General features: G+C 44.0%; 2 protein-coding genes across 3 annotated transcripts; both read left to right on the top strand.

Moving 5' to 3' along the window:
• Positions 1-2,194: 2,194 nt before the first annotated feature.
• Positions 2,195-7,828, top strand: acmsd (aminocarboxymuconate semialdehyde decarboxylase; the record flags this gene model as incomplete). The annotated part of the gene is made up of 10 exons (XM_079230718.1): positions 2,195-2,251; positions 3,807-3,851; positions 4,655-4,751; positions 4,834-4,883; positions 5,597-5,833; positions 5,998-6,091; positions 6,832-6,927; positions 7,070-7,242; positions 7,412-7,510; positions 7,766-7,828. The coding sequence occupies 10 exons, from the start codon at positions 2,195-2,197 to the stop codon at positions 7,826-7,828; spliced, it is 1,011 nt and encodes a 336-aa protein (XP_079086844.1).
• Positions 7,829-8,970: 1,142 nt separating this feature from the next.
• ccnt2a (cyclin T2a) lies at positions 8,971-16,157 on the top strand (the record flags this gene model as incomplete). Of its 2 annotated transcripts, XM_079230863.1 has the most annotated exons (10): positions 8,971-9,128; positions 9,809-9,890; positions 10,011-10,139; positions 10,472-10,532; positions 11,054-11,116; positions 11,629-11,674; positions 13,503-13,666; positions 13,895-13,965; positions 14,275-15,478; positions 15,643-16,157. In XM_079230863.1, the coding sequence occupies 10 exons, from the start codon at positions 8,971-8,973 to the stop codon at positions 15,717-15,719; spliced, it is 2,055 nt and encodes a 684-aa protein (XP_079086989.1). The 2 variants fall into 2 exon arrangements, with proteins under 2 accessions (XP_079086989.1, XP_079086988.1); XM_079230862.1 differs by lacking the exon at positions 15,643-16,157 and having other exon boundaries at positions 14,275-15,567.
• Positions 16,158-16,472: the final 315 nt, after the last annotated feature.

Genomic DNA, 16,472 nt, shown 5'->3' with positions numbered 1-16,472 from the left:
GTATTCACAAATGTGTGTTCCAATCAGACCAAGATCAAGCAATTTTAACACATTTATTACAAAAGAATTCTTGCAAAAGCAATAATAGTTGCGGCAAAATGAGGTCGGGGTCAGACGGGGAAGAGCCGGTGGACTATTTCACGCAATGTCAACTTTATGAGGGAAACTTTTTCAAACAACTCGATACATCCATGGTGGTTACACGTGTGGCCGAAACGCCAGCAAGAAAGATGTCCGCTCTCGTCAAGGTACAAAAGAATCAAACGTGGCCATTTGGAGCTTTTTAACCCAAACAAAAAGGTAGAGCCTAAGAACCAGAACGAAGCGACCCATAAGCTGTGCGACTAAAGATGGAAAACAACTGAAATCTCCACACCCAACTTAAAACTCTACAGTCTAACAGGATACGCAAGTCTGCCGCTGAGCCCGTCCACAAAGAGTTGCCATCGCTGTGAGCCATCGACCCTCAATCATCAGGCCTTTTGCAAAGGCAACCAAGCACCAGCTCAATGATGGTGAGACTTCACGGTTACGACCAGGTGATTGATCCGATGTGTTGACCTCACATGGCCACTCATGGGTATTGCAACATGTGGCTCTCCAGGCATAAACGTGCGTCGCTCTCTTCAGCTTTCGTTTTGGACGGTAATCTCGTATGTGGTTGTTTTTGTCAAAGCGATATCGCCATGAGGGGGATTTCGATATCGGCCAACCCAACTTGAGACCGAGCTGCCCTTCGTAACGCACTGCAACCGATATGGAGGTCTAGGGACCGTGTGTTTGGCATAAATAATACGTATTGTAGTATTCCTGCTATCCTCCTGAGAGAGAGGGAGGACGGATGTCGACTGACAGCAGCATGTAACAACCTGCCATGAGCTCCACAGCACGGTGAGCCCCGCCCCACTTAGCTAATAATTCATGTCTATGAATTAATAATTCATTTGTTTATGTTCTATTACCTATCTTCAAAAGCCCCTTTTATTCTCCATGTCCTTTTGTGTTTTATGTGTATTTAGGTTGAATGTGTAGTTTGTCTTAATACGCTCTGCTGTGTCAAGTTTTATGACTTTGATCTCATTTTAAAACAGTTTAGGTTTGTGTTTTTTTGCAGGACCATTCTCTCTCCTACAGCAATATTGGTGGATGTAGCAACAGCAGTGGCTTCCTCTGGTGAGATTTGTGTATTTGCGTAAACACACATCTACATGACGAATTCGGTTTGGCTCCAGCCGGCCAATATGCCTGCAGATCGGTCAGCAATCGCATCACAACTCTGTTTAAGTGAATAGTATTGACATTTGAGTTTTCAGATTTCAACTTTAGTATTTAACTTTTTACTTTACATTGCCGTCCGGAATTTTTATTTTGTTTTAATGTTGTATTGTTACTCTGGAGAACTAACTGAAAAGGCTATTTTTAAACAAAGTAAAGGAAAAAATAAACACATTAGTGATTTTCTGCAATTCTGTTCACTTTTTAAAGTAACACAACAACTTAGTATTGGTAACAGTAATTATTCATCTCCATATCTCTTTAATGTAATATCCCATGGTAACGAAATTCACCAAAAATGGATACGTGGGGACGCTGAACAAGTCTGAAGCGTTTGACACTCTTTCACCTGCAGGTGGCACTAAAAGATGTAAAACATTGGTGTTTACCAGCAGCTGGCAGAAAATGCACCTTTCACTTTGCTCTACATTCTGTGTGTCAGTGACTTTCAACTGTGCAGCAGCTCATAGTTCAGTCACCGCGAACAAAGACCAGAAGTAATAATAAAGCAACTGCATCATTTTACTTCATCCGAACATGCATTATGGAACTATAAGCACAACACTCTACTCGGCATAACACAGGCAGTCAGCTGTACAGAAATGCTGCTTTAAACTAGTGTGTGTGTGTGTGTGTGTGTGTGGTTGAACTACAGAGGGAATCATATTTAAGGCTGTAATAGGCCGACCACTGAATGGTTCAGGGTGTATCAGGCTATATGCCTCCACAGACTAATGATTACTCTGCTGGTCTTACAGACTAGGTAATGAATGACCAGGGTGTCCCAGCAGCCGCCATGCAGTCACCTGTCGGTCATTGGTTTCTGCTGACGGTGGAGAGACACTTTGCTGGATTTGCGCTCACAGCAAGTGATCCTTTACAGTAGACCTCCCCGTTTTTCCAGACGGTAATCGTAAGGATGAAGGTCGATATTCATAATCATATTTTACCAAAGGACTGGCCCGATTTGAAGCAGGTAGGCACCGAGTGACACAAGCTCATTGAGGATCTGAGAGGTTTTTCTAACAGCCTGGAACCTCCGGAGTAAATCCACACAGCGAGTGGTTGGTTGGATGTTTCTTCTTTTCTTTTCTTTTTATCAGTTCTGCAGCAGCCAGAACTTCTCTTTCAGTTCAATGCAATTAAAGCCAGTAAAATGAAGTGTACAGGCTTTTCCCATCGGAGTTTAACAGCTCACTCCATAAATCTGTGTTCACTATGGATGGTTAAACTTTAATCAATAGGTGGATTTGGCCTTGCTCTGCCTTGTCCTATCTGTTGTCCTATCTGTTATCCTATCTGTTACCTGTTCCTGCTCGTATGTCTTTGTTGCTATGGAGGCCTGGCCTTGGCTAGTGATTTCACCTGTTCAGTGCCGGACAGCGTTGGTCTTTCTCTCCTCCTTTTTACACAGGACATGTATGTTGGAACATAATAAGTCAGGCCTTGTCTTGTTCATGAGTTATGATGTATGATGAACACATGCAAGGCCAACTGATATTTGTTTTTTGGGGCAGGGGGGGCAAATCAAAACTGTGTGCTACACTGAAACAATATTGCATTTCTCTACTTCTGCATGCTGTTTGATGAACCAACTAGATGCTTACATAAGCAGAAGTGACACATTTAGGATTTGCTCTGTGGGTCTCGATGTATTGCATCACCGAGGCTCTCTTCATATCCATACATGTGATGAATGGGATCATTTTGGTTGTCATATTTTCTAAATCAGCCTTTCCTTCCAAACAAATAAAAACCCTAAAATGTAGATAAGTAGTAATGAAGCCGTAACTTTTCCCTTCGCGCAAACTGGGCCCTTCCATTTGTTTGCCAAAAAAAGACACAGACAGATAAATGTTCCGAGTCGTGCCATTGCTCATGTTTGTCATTCAGACACATTTAGACTGTAATAGAATTGTTGTAGGATTTGGATAGGGGATGCTGCATACAAACTAGAGCATAATGATCGCCTTTGAATTTAACTGTGTTGCTCTCTCTGACCCTCTGAAACAAAAGCAAAGCATCATTTTCTGCAGCACGCTTCTGAAACTTGTCCTCGGTTCACTTTGATGAGAAGAGTTCTCAAAATTCTTTTAAAAGATCATGAAATAGCAAGGTGATAACAGATAACACAATTATAATAATAACATATCACACTTTACATAGCTGAAGCTCCTCTGTGGCATCAGCGAAGCACACAGTGCTGCGGATGTGTCGGGATATGAAATAGGGCTCGACCGGCTGCATTGCTCACGTAGATCATTTGCGACTTCATCTGTATGCAAAGGACTCAACAGCCTCATGGCGCTCAGTTTGAGTTACCCAGAGCGTTGGAGGAGATAGTCCTCAAGGATGAAGATTGAACCCCTCGCAGATGGGATAACACAATTGAGGCTTCCCCCACAGCAGGATGTGCGTGGGATAGTTTACTTTTATACAGATTTTGCATCTGAATAAAACACACAGCAGAGATGTAATCTGATACACAATGTGTTTTCCAGTATGTGATCTTTTTCTGTGATGTGTTTCAGAGGTATGGATATGACGGGTTTGTCCAGCTTCACCATCACTGCAAGGTGAGTAGCTGTGTATCCCCCCTGTATGCATGCACAGACAGGCTACACAAGCCCTTATGCAATTGCACTGTACACAATGCTCGGGACACAGCGGGGCGTACCTTCCCCCGCCTGCACCCCACCCCGTGGACCTTTTCCAAGTCCTTCGACGTGTGAGCAGCTGCAGGACTCAGCACGGTGCCACTGCATCAGCGGGAAAGAGTCCCTTTTCGAATGCCGCAGCAGAACCACGCAGGGCAGCCTTGGCAGCTGCCAATTCAACTTTGGGGCGGCCGACATGGGTTGAGCCCTTTGGCACCAGCGAACCGCACATAAGGACGCTTGGTTGATTGTGACGCGTTGATGCATTCGACTGTAAACCGTGCCTGGTGATGAGCATCTGCTATGAGTCCTCGTGCCAATGTTAAAACAAGATCTGTGAGGGTTCCAGGTCACATTGTGACACAGGTGTGGTGCACCCAAGATGTTTTTGATTGCAGCCGTCGGCAGGGGAGAGCACTGTGCAGGTGTTGTTTGCGTCTGCATTCGAATACACCTTGACGAAGACATTTTGTCTGCCAGGACATTTTCACGCCATGTCCGGTGTAAGTGTCAGTTCACATCTCATCCGCCTTCCACGAATCAGCTGTCTGCTGCCATCATGTGGTTTTCAAGTGTTATGAAATCCCCCCTAAAAAGAAGTCTGCTTCAAACTGGGAATGAAATGATTGAACGAGAGCAATGCATGCTGCCAAGGTGTCTATGTGGGAACATGTGGAATCGCGGTCACATGGGATGCGGCTGCTGATGGTGTTGTGTTCCAGGGCGAAGCAAACATGATGAAGGACGGGAAGCTGTTCCGAGTGATCCAAGAGAACTGCTGGGACGCAGGCGCGCGCATACGGGACATGGACCAGCACGGTACGTGCACAGACATGAGAGACACCAACAAGGACCACAGGGTTTCGTCTCATTGGTGCCTTTCGGTCTCTAACCCCTTCAGGTGTCACCGTTCAGGCCCTTTCTACTGTTCCTGTGATGTTCAGTTACTGGGTAAGCGCACACTAAGCAGCATGGATCAAATTTAATGAAAACACCATGGCGGCTTATTGTATGCAAAGCTGCTTTACTGTCTTAATCCTTCTTCAGCCAGAGAAGCATCAACACTGGGATGAAGAATGTATTATTCCAAATTTATTTGGTAATAGACTCCATGACGCCCATACGTGTAATGCATAATAATCTGCGTGTAGCACTGAGTACATCATAGTTATAAGCACACATAAATAATCATAATATTATATGTCTTTAGGCCTAATAAGGTCATCATAATACTTCATAATTACTTGCTGACATTGTTTTGCAAGGATCATAGTACATTGTAATTCCCATTGTTGTAATGGATTTTACATCACTGCTATAATGCATTATAATGTGATTATAGGTCATTATGAATGGCAATTGTTTGATTGAAGTAAAGTGAAAAATAATCTCATTAAATCTTTGCAAGAACAAGACACACAAAGTAAAATTAAATTGTACTTTACTCAAAGTGAATAGCTACCACTTTGAGGGACCTATAATAACATTATTATGCTTTATAACAGTGGTATAATGCCAATAATAATACACTATGACCCTTGCAAAAAAATGCAATTATGCGCATTGTACGTATGTTTTTGATCCATTATAGAAATGGGCGTCATAGAGATGGTTCACTTCCATATATTTACATATTCTAATTAGAACTTTTTTTTGGATCACAGGCCAAACCTCACGACACGCTGGATCTCTGCGTCCTTTTAAACGACGATTTGGCCCGGACAGTCCGCAGCCACCCCAAGAGGTTCGTGGGTCTGGGCACGCTGCCCATGCAAGCCCCCGAATTGGCCGTGCTGGAGATGAGGCGCTGCGTGGAGGAGCTGGGTTTCCCCGGGGTGCAGATTGGCTCACGGGTCAACAACTGGGACCTCAACGCCGCTGAGCTCTTTCCCTTCTATGCTGTGAGGACATTGAGTATTGCACATGCTCATGTTGTAGATATGATGTTTCTGGTCGTTACACATTGTTCACTGGTTTGACTGATTTCATATTTTGTATTCAGAGGGTGCAGTTTTCTCGTTCACGTATAGAATTGCTGATCTTGCGGCGTGTGTCGTCCACGCAGGCAGCTGAGGAGCTGGGCTGCTCCCTATTCGTCCACCCGTGGGACATGCAGACCGATGGGAGGATGGCTAAGTATTGGCTGCCCTGGCTGGTGGGTGAGGGAGATGAAGTGGGAACAGGAGATGTATTGAATACCCCCGTCCCTCAATTCACTGGGAAATAAACTACACTTTTCTTGTGAAAGAAACTTCTTTGGGACCAATTTGGAACCATATTCATCTGCGCATATATAAAAAGGCAAAGGCAAAAGAGCAGCGCCGACATTATATGATTTCATAAAATGTTCGGTGAAGCTATCAGATCCAAACTGTTGTATTTTCCAATGTGCCTTTAAAAAAAAGCTGCTCCGATGTCCCGAGAGAACAAAAATGTCAATGTAAAAACAATTACCATCAAGCATTATTATTATTTTCCACTTCCACTGATTGAAATCTTTTAAGCAACTTCAGTCCTGAATGGGGACATGTTTGTCTGATGGTCTGTGTCTTACAAGATTTATGAGGTTAAACTTCCGAAATTTAAAAAAAAGAACTCAGACCCTTGTGAAAAATGTATGCCATACGCATTAACTGAGCAAAAATGATAAAAAAAAAAATGTCAAATGTAAAAGACAGAAATGTCCAGAATAATGCATTCAGTTTGAGTGTTGTAGTTTTATCATCATATTTGACGGATTGTGATTATGGCTAGTGGTGACCAATAATGCTCTACATTTAGATTTTGCTTCTGTCACTTTGCATATTATCCCACTTATACTGTCTTGTAATAACAAGCCACTTTATTAATGCTATTTTGAAAGGAGAGGTTATATTTGATTGTCTTTTCCCTCTCAAAGGCATGCCGACAGAGACGACCATGGCCATTTGCTCGATGATATTCGGAGGCGTCTTGGAGAGATTTCCTAACCTGAAAGTCTGCTTTGCACATGGAGGTAAAGATCAGATGTCCCTGATACATGTTTTCTCTGCAGAGCCACGGCAGAGTAATATAAAGTGTCAACTTAAATTGTTTTGTTCTTACTTCATGCTCATAACAGATACTGACCTTTATTGCTTCTGTTCCTCTGGCTACAGGGGGCTCTTTCCCATTCACCGTTGGCAGAATTGACCACGGCCACAAAGTCCGCCCTGACCTGTGTGCAGTGGACAACAAGAGCAGTCCGAGGAAATACCTGGGCTCGTTCTACACCGACTCCCTGGTTCACGACCCCATCTCCCTGAAGCTGCTCGTTGATGTTATTGGAAAAGTGAGCTTGTGTGCATCATTCCTTCAACACACACACACATTGAGAAGAGTGTTGCCGGTGTTGAGCGTGTTGTGGGTCGATAATGTGGATGTATGGATCTGCATATGTTCAGTACATGTTTAACACTGCCGTTGTTTTTCAAGTTAACGTGCACGTATTCCTCTTTCAGGATAAAGTGATGCTGGGAACAGACTACCCATTCCCACTGGGAGAGCTGCAGCCTGGATCGCTGATCGAGTCCATGGATGAATTTGATGACACGCTGAAGGTAACAAAGTGTTCCTCTCCTTCATTTTGACAGTGCTGTTGCCTCAGTGCTGCTGTCATGAATTGACTATGAACACGCTTATTAGCAGTAGTGCAAAGGGCACAGCACTATTAGTTATTGGCAGAATGTTTAAAGCCATTCTAAATGTCTTATATGTGTGCTTTTAGAATGCAATTGTGCAAATTAATGGGTTTTAAAAATGTACTGCAAGTCCAAGCGATGAGTCATTATGGTGTGTACTCTTTTGTTTTGCAGGACAAATTGCTTGCTGGAAACGCAGTGGAATTTTTGGGCCTGAAACGAGAGCAATTTGAGTGACACGGAAATCTGAATTACAATGGCACACCCAGTGATTCAGTGTAAATGCTGTATACAAAAATTCATATTTGGATGATTAAAGGGACAGAGATGTATACACATTTGTCCTCTTACCTGTAGTGCTATTCATCAATTTAGATTGTGTTGGTGAGAGCTTTTTAGCATTGGAGATATCAGCTGTAGAAATATCTGCCTTCTCTCCAATATAATGTGACTATATAGCATGTGGCTTGTGGCACTAGAAGCTCCAAAAACACATTTGAAAAACTCAAAAGCAATGTCTCTTTTTCAGAATGTATTTTGCACTCAGCATTTTGTGAATTCAATTGTAAAGTTTATTGCTATTTATCCACACTTTATAAAGAGTTAATTTATGTTAGTGTGATTAGAGGATTATTGCCAAAGGCCCCAAAAGTATGACAAAGAGAACTCTTAGTATTCAATGTTTTGCAGTCAATCCCAGTATGACAAAGAACACACACGCGGGGCTACTCCAGTTCACTTTCTACACATAACCTGTGATCTCTCGCTTCTTGAAAACGAATATACTGGCATTGCTGAAAGAAACTGCACTAACATGAGCTCTACTTCAAAGAAAACTATGCCCTTCTCTGGCTAACGTCTCATGAGAGAAAACATTGAATTTGTCTTTCTCGCCCGGTGGGGTTAAATGCAACACCACCAAATTCATGCATCCAGTTTATGACTTTGTGTGGAAATAACTTTGAATTCAAAGACTGTGACATTTACATTTCTTTTTGTTTTGCCCGCTTCATACTATATAAAGCCTACAGAGGATAACAGTTTAGTTGTGTGGACTTTGTTGTCCACACTGTTTCTCATGTATATTTAAGGTTGGGCATTGACACTTTAATTGACCCTAACCGAACGCAAAGCTGTGTAAAATGTGAATACATTAATTGGTATTAATGAAGAACAATGCCACATCTTGCTATGAAACAGCATCAGAATATGTGATACTGTGAGCATGCCGTAGAACGGGATGGATACATGAACGGAGACTGAGCAGATGCTGACCGACCAATCACCGTCAAACTCCGTCCTCACCGCCGAAGAAGTCGTGTGTTCCTGTGCGACACTGACGTCACATCCGCTTTCTCGATGCTGAACGTTGGAGTGCAATGGCGGCGTGCCGGGGATCCTCGTCGAAATGGTTTTTCACCCGGGAGCAGCTCGAAACCACGCCGTCCCGCCGTTGTGGAGTAGAACCGGACCGGGAGCTCTCGTACCGACAACAAGCGGCGAACCTGGTCCAAGATATGGGTCAGAGACTCAACGTGTATCCTTTGTAAACAAACTTATCCCTCCGTCCAGGCTGGAAGTGGACATGGCGCTAAGGAAAAGCAGTTGCAGCGGGCCCGATACCGCGAGCGGATTTGAAGCCGAGTGCTTAGTTTAAGGAGCAAGAGCGGCGCATCTTCGACATTTCATGTTTCTGTGTCGTGTTTCTTAAAACGCCGTTTTGCTGTGGAGCTCTTAACTCGGCATATCAGCGTCAGTTGGTTATGGTCAACGTTAGCTGTAAGCTAATATAGCACGCTAGCTAACCAGTTAGCTAGCTGTGGGTTCACGTTCAAAGGGCCATTAGGAGAGTGTGCAGCTGTTGCTCTGTCCTGACTGACTTTACCCCTCAGCCCCATCGTGTTTAATCACCCAAAACAAACGAGAGGTTTCCTTAGAATAAGTAAGCCGAAGTTGAAAGTTATTCGACGCTTTCTTATTATTTAATAGTAAGTTAGCACAGTCGGCGCCATCATGAAGCTAGCTCACGTTAGCGGTAACTAGCCTGCTGCACAAAGTGTCCTTTGCTCAGCTGTTGGAATGTTTTTCTTCAATGTCACTTATTTTAGACTTGTGTTCACTGCCAATACGCTCAATGACGTGTGATATGATGGCATATAGTTTACTTGTTGACTCTGTTCTTGGCAACGGAAGATTTTCCTTAACCCCAAACTCCAGCTCTCAACTAACAATAAATACAGCCATTGTTTACATGCATAGATTTTATATGCACCACTCTTTCACCAAATTCCATAGGAATGTAAGTATTCTGCTACACAACACCACTCTTGACCTGCTACCTGGAATCACATGTTAGGTAACATGTTACCCGAAATTGCCGATTAGTGACTATGAGAACTCTCCATGTATTTTTTTGCAGATAATATCTCCAACCACCTTGTTCTTGGCCGCGAAAGTGGAAGAGCAACCTCGGAAACTCGAACATGTGATCAAAGTGGCACACGCTTGCCTAAATCCCCAAGAACCACCTCTAGACACAAAGAGTAATGTAAGTTCAAGAAGATCTCTATATTGTTTGGTTGAGAGTATTTTTTTTTTTTATTCCCTTTCTACATCTGACTGTCCAGTTCTCTGTGGTCATGGTTTTCCCTGTGTTAAACTGGCTGTGCCAAATTCCATTGCACGCTACAAAAGGCTTTATTTTAACTGCCATGGCCTGCTGTCGGTGTGTAACACACACTTTCACCTCACAAGGCTTTCAAGCAATAGTAAAAATGAGCCTCTCTGTTTGGAGTTTTGGCCATTTTAAATCAGTTGTCAGGGGCAGATATTAATAGACTCATTACAATTGTGTTGTAATGACTGTCTATCAAACTTCAGGCATACCTCCAGCAAGCTCAAGAGCTGGTGATACTTGAATCCATAGTGCTGCAGACCCTGGGTAAGTAGTGGTGACTGGAGTGGATGAGAGAGAGAGGGTTAGCGTTTTATCATTATCTTTGGCATATCTTCATCAGTAAGGGATCACTGTTGAATTTATTTGTCACAGCCTGTTAAGTGAAATATTTTATCAGATGCTATATGGCTATCTTGTCACATGCATATTTTCTTGAAATCATGTAAAGGTGACATGTCATTCTGTCATTACAGACATTGCTCATGTAACATGGTATTGATTTGACTGTGGACATTTTTTTTCTTCTCGCAAATTTTTACAGCTGGGCCACAGTTTCTGTTAATTTGTGCTAGCTTATTGATTATGTTCAAGACTTTCCTCCAAAGAAAAAGTGAATAATTATGAAGAACAAATGGTTCCACTATTCATATTTACCAAATCGATACCAAACGGAATTGACGGCCCTAAAATGCATCACTAGGTTCATTTCCGTTTAATCATAAAATGACATGTCACCTAACCAACTGTCTCTGTGTTGAACTCACCTGTCATGTATTTTGTTCCAGGCTTTGAAATTACTATTGATCACCCACACACTGATGTGGTGAAATGTTCCCAGCTAGTGCGAGGTAGAGGCTTCCTTCTTTGCTCTTTATGCCCTCTGCTCTGATTTGTCCCACCTCAAACATGGGTGGGGAGGGGGGTGAAAACCTTGCTGACTTAATGGTTACCTGACCACAAACACATACCTTGCTCTTTTGATGACCATCATGAGTTAATTCTATGACACGGCACATACACAATATTGAAGATGCTTATTGGGCCAAGTCCAAGACTGAATTGTCTTACATTTGTTGGTGGGATTTGCCATTTAATGTATTTCTTTTATTTGACAGCCCCCATACATATTGGTTATGGTTGACACGGCTAAATCAGAGGTTCTGGCCTCATTCATAAAAATCATCCAGCTTGCTGCAAGTGTAAAACTATTTGCAAGAGTCAGTGCTTAGTGGTGTTGTCTTGGCCTTGGCTTAATCAGTGCAACATTCACTTCCTGACCTAATAATGATGATATGCATTTGGCTTGCAAAGATGGTAATCCTTTCTTCCCTTCCCTCTTTTTCTGTCTCTTCTCTTGCAGCAAGCAAGGATCTGGCACAGACATCCTATTTCATGGCTACCAACAGGTTGTTATCCTGCCCCTCCTTTGTTGCACTTTGACTACACACCATAGCTTCCTGTAATGCAGGGTACCCTTTCAGTGTCCAACGGGCCCTACTTGCGCTGGCGGTTGTTGGGATGCTTGCCTCCTCCCCTCGGCTCCCCTCCCCCGTTCAAAGGGAGCGGGACAGGGTGGCTTGTAGCGTTACCGGCCCCAGTTGCAGTGCGGTGTATTGTACAAGGGACCACGTGTTGGCACAGATTTGGGTTGAATGCAAGGTGTGAAGTGTAGTGGTGCGCTTGAAACCCACATGTTTGTTCGGTTGCGAAAAAGTGCATAATTCTAAAAGAAAGACACTTTGGTAGCCTGAATAGCAGCTAAAGATTGCACAGATGTAAACATTTCTCGTAGAGGTCCTTCCGGTAAGTACCACAAATACATTTTTTAAATGTTCTTTTTCATATCCATTTGTTCAAAATGCATTATCTCCTCAAATATTTCAGTCTGCAATATTTTCCTGTCTTTACATGCCCATATTTTCTAGCTTTTCTAGAACATTCTTTATTATATGTATCTCATGTAAAACATGTGACCAGAAAGACGTAATCGCAACCCATTAAGGACCTGCAGATTATGTAATAATAATAATGAGTAGTCTCATACTGCATTTGGGGATTATGATTTATTCTAAAGCGAGGACAAAATGTTCTTCTTGAAGTCGGCAAAAATGGTCCTTAAAGGGTTTGGTTCTAGTTGACAGTGGTGGAATGGAATTTGCATCGCTTCTATTAAGTTGACTGTCTGGTTGCTGGATGTGAGCTGTGTTTTAAGTACTGCACTGAGCTGGCTCTTACCAAGAGTGCTTTTCTTGAGAATCTTCATCCTGTAAGACAAAAAAAAATTGCTTCAGTCTCTGATCTACGGTTGTGAAGAACCTACTTTCAATCTAAAAAAAAACAACAGCCTTGATGTTTGTTTGATTTTAACTGATTTATACTTTGTTCACCATAGGTAAGCTAGCAAAGAACCAAAGCTCAGTGGCGCAGTAGCAGTTTGTGTGGCGGCCATTTGTCTAACATGTTACTTTTGATAGGATATGAATAGTTTTCACTGTAATTATGATCTAAACTTACATTATTCCACCCAATTTTCTTTTTGCAGGACAATGTTGCACATTTTATATTCATACTTTTACCTGTGAGTCATCATAGGTCGGACTATCTTTGATATTTATATTTAGGGATGCTTTTGGTGTTGAGACAACGTCAGTGTAGTGTCATGTTGTATCCATTGATCTGCAGTGCCCCCTAGGTGTATTCCCTTCAACACAGTCCCAGAGACCCATGCAGAGAGGGTTGTAGGAGCAGCCCCTCGTCGGTTAGCTGTCCAATGATGTAACCGTCACATGTGTGGCCCCAGTGTTCAGTGTTGGACAATGGGACTCCACTTAGCAACCACACATGGCCCCCCACTCTTTTTTTGTTTCGACATTTAACCCAGCCAGGTTCCTTGGAACAAAAACGTTTCCACATGGCACTATTCAATGCTTACCTTTTAATCGTATTGTGTCTTTACCTGAATCACAAGGTTAATGGACATCACCTCTACTGTGACCTGTTTTTAAACTGACAAACTGTTACATTGTCAGGTTGTTTAATGTATGAACGCCATTAAATAATGGCTCATCTTTTGCAACCAATACCGTAGACTAAAACGGTCCGCTCCCTCTTGTGTTTTCTTTTCTTTTTTCTACATATGTGGGACTACTCGGGACGACGCCTGAATCGACTCATTCACTCACATATATACACACTCACACTCATCGCACACACATACCCTCACTGACTATGCAGTCTACACCTCACCACCTTCTGCCTCCAGTACAAGCCCACAGTGATCTCCTGCGTGTGCATCCACCTGGCATGCAAGTGGTCCAACTGGGAGATCCCAGTTTCCACCGATGGGAAACACTGGTGGGAGTACGTGGACAACTCTGTCACCCTCGAGCTGCTGGATGGTGAGATTGAATCGATGCGTTTTTACTTTTGTATAATGCGTTTAAAAAAAGATATTGCAGCGATTTCTCACATCTTGCTACACGTTTCTGAAGGTGTCGGTTTACTTGGGGAACGCTTACAGAATTCAAATATTTGAAGTATTTGAGTGTGTAAAGGAGGCCGTTGTGTCAGTGTTGCAGCCGAGTTTGAGATAGTTTGATGACAACACGCACGCCTTGTACTTGTAGAGTTGACCCACGAGTTCCTGCAGATTCTGGAGAAGACGCCCAGCCGGTTAAAGAGGATACGCAACTGGAGGGTAAGATGCCCTGCTTCTCTGCTTCATGCAGTAGTCATGTCCATTTTATTTAGATTATAAATGCAGGATGTATTAAAGTACATAGTCTCACCAAAACAGTTCTGAAAACGATGTTAAATAGTCTAAAGTATATGAACTATGAATTACTCCCCTGTTTGGCAAACAATTGGTGGCAGTGTAACATCACACATTTACAGAACCGAAATCCACCCACTGCACGGATTGTTCCACTGTTAAACCCCCTTCAGTGAGCATACTGCCAACTGAAACCAAATTTCTAACAGCGTTGCATATCTTTCTGTCCCCTAGGCAACACAAGCTGCCAAAAAGCCCAAGGGCGACAACTCTCAGTTGAACGACAACCCGTTTCCTGGGCCTTCCATGCTCCACGATCACGGCGATGTGCCGCTCTGCGCCAACTCAAGTTTCTCCAAAGCGAGCTGCTCTTTCGGCGAGGCCATGCCTGGCCAGTCCGGAGCCGCGCCCCTGTCCCTGGACGCCTTGGCCGGGACGTACAACCCGGCTAGCCACAGTGAGTGGCCCCTGGTTAACCAGAGCCAGACAGGTTACCCTTCCGCCTGTATAAAACAGGAACCCCTCAGCATCCCTCTCCAAGAGCCGGCATACAGGACTGAGAAAACACTAGACTTCATCCCTGTCAAACAGGAACATAAAGGCACGGGTGGGAGCGGAGCGGGAAAGCATCAGCCGCAGTCTGCCTACCCTCCGCCCACTCAGCCCCCTGCGCCGCAACCGGCTGCGGCTCCGAAGCTGTCCCTGGACAAATACCGAGAGAAACATGCCGCGGAGCTTGCGGTCTCTGGGCAGAAACGCAGTCAGGAACAGCACGGGGGAATAATGGATTTCGATGTGAGGGCGGATATGTTATCTTCCTCCTCTTCTACCTATGCATCATCCTCTTCTGCGAGCCAAGTAGACCATAGAAAGCATTCGCAGCCCCACCAAGCGTCCCCAATGAAAATCAAAGTGCCCTCCTCGACTTCAGGGCAAGACAGACGCCATCACGGTGACAAACGGGACAAAGGCTCGCTTAAGCTCCGCCTGGCTGTCCCCGGGTCCGGCGGCAGCTCCCAGCTGGATAGAAGTGGACAGCCAATCAAAGATGAGCTTAAGATGAAGATAAAAGTCTCATCGGCCGAGCGCCACAGCTCATCAGACGAAGGCGTGGCCAACAACATCAAGAGTAAACATTCCAGCCCACTGGTGAGCAAGGAGAAGCAGCACCGCGATCACAGCCTCCATCGTCACCACAAGCACAGTCACCCGCATCCACACACGTACAGCGGGAACGGCGGGGCCGGCCCGCTGCGGGGGCCTCCGGGACTGGTCGGCATGGAAGGGCCTGGGCTCCCTCCGCCCGGATCCACCTCTTTATCGTCATCGCGCAAAAGGGCGTACCAAGAGGCCAGCCACAACCACCACCCTTCCTCCTCATTCTCCACTTCATGCTCCAAAGTGAACAAAATCTCCAAGGGTGGCACTGGTGCTGCAGGTACTACATCTTTTTCTCTCCCCTTTTCTCCTCCTGGCTCCACTCCTGTACTGCAGTGTGTCTCGTCTGGCTTGCAGCTCTATGGCTAACCTCCCTCCCTCCCTCTCTCCTCCTCCTCCTCCTTCTTATTCGTGTTTCTCCTCCTCCCCTCCTGTCATACCCAGGTGGGCTGCGGACCTCTCAGCAGTACCCTCCTCCTCCTAGTGAATCGCCACATGAAGTGGGAGAGCAGAGACACTGAGTCCACCGCTCTGCAGCCATGGCCAGCCCATGGAAATGGCAACAAACTACCCACACAGCTCAGACTATGCTCACCTCCCTGTTAAGTGCCCTAAGGAAATAACTCTTTGTCACCGATAAACCCTTTACTGAAAGGCAGAAAAAACACTTATCTTCAAAAAAAAAGCAACAAAAAAAAAGATTGAAAAGATAAGTATTGTTGGACATCTCACTTTCTGAGACAAGAAAGAAAAAATTATGCTTCCTGACTGTCAGATCTCTGGGCTGTGATGCTCGGTCCTGTCTTTCTGTTAGTGTTGAATCGCTGCTTGGTTCTCCTTCCTCCTCAGTTGAGTCTAGGAATGTGCAAAAGTGTGTGTTTTCACCACTTGGGCTGGGGAAGTCTTCCCTGCATTTCAGATCTCCACATGGAGGAGAAAAACAAGTATTACAAGTACTATAAGAGGCATGGAAGGTGTATTTCTTTTTCCATTTTCATCTTTTTTTTTTTTTTTTTTAAACAAGTAATTTAATTGAATCACATTTCTGCGGTTGTATGGAGGAAGCCAGTGGCCAGCTGGAGATGAATTCAAGTTGTTCGCTGGTATTCCATTTAGTACTGTTGATGGATGCAAATTCTTATTTTTTTTTAGGTGTAAAGTTTCATCTCCTCAATTTCTTTCTCATTGTGATTTCTTTTTATACTTCAGTACTGTGCGTATGATTTGCATGTTTCAATCATCAAAGGGATTTAAAAGGAGAACGCGTACTTGCT

The sequence above is a fragment of the Taurulus bubalis genome, assembly GCF_910589615.1.
Source record: "Taurulus bubalis genome assembly, chromosome: 15".
In the NCBI taxonomy this organism is placed as follows: domain Eukaryota; kingdom Metazoa; phylum Chordata; class Actinopteri; order Perciformes; family Cottidae; genus Taurulus; species Taurulus bubalis.
This window is presented reverse-complemented; position numbering and strand designations above follow the sequence as displayed.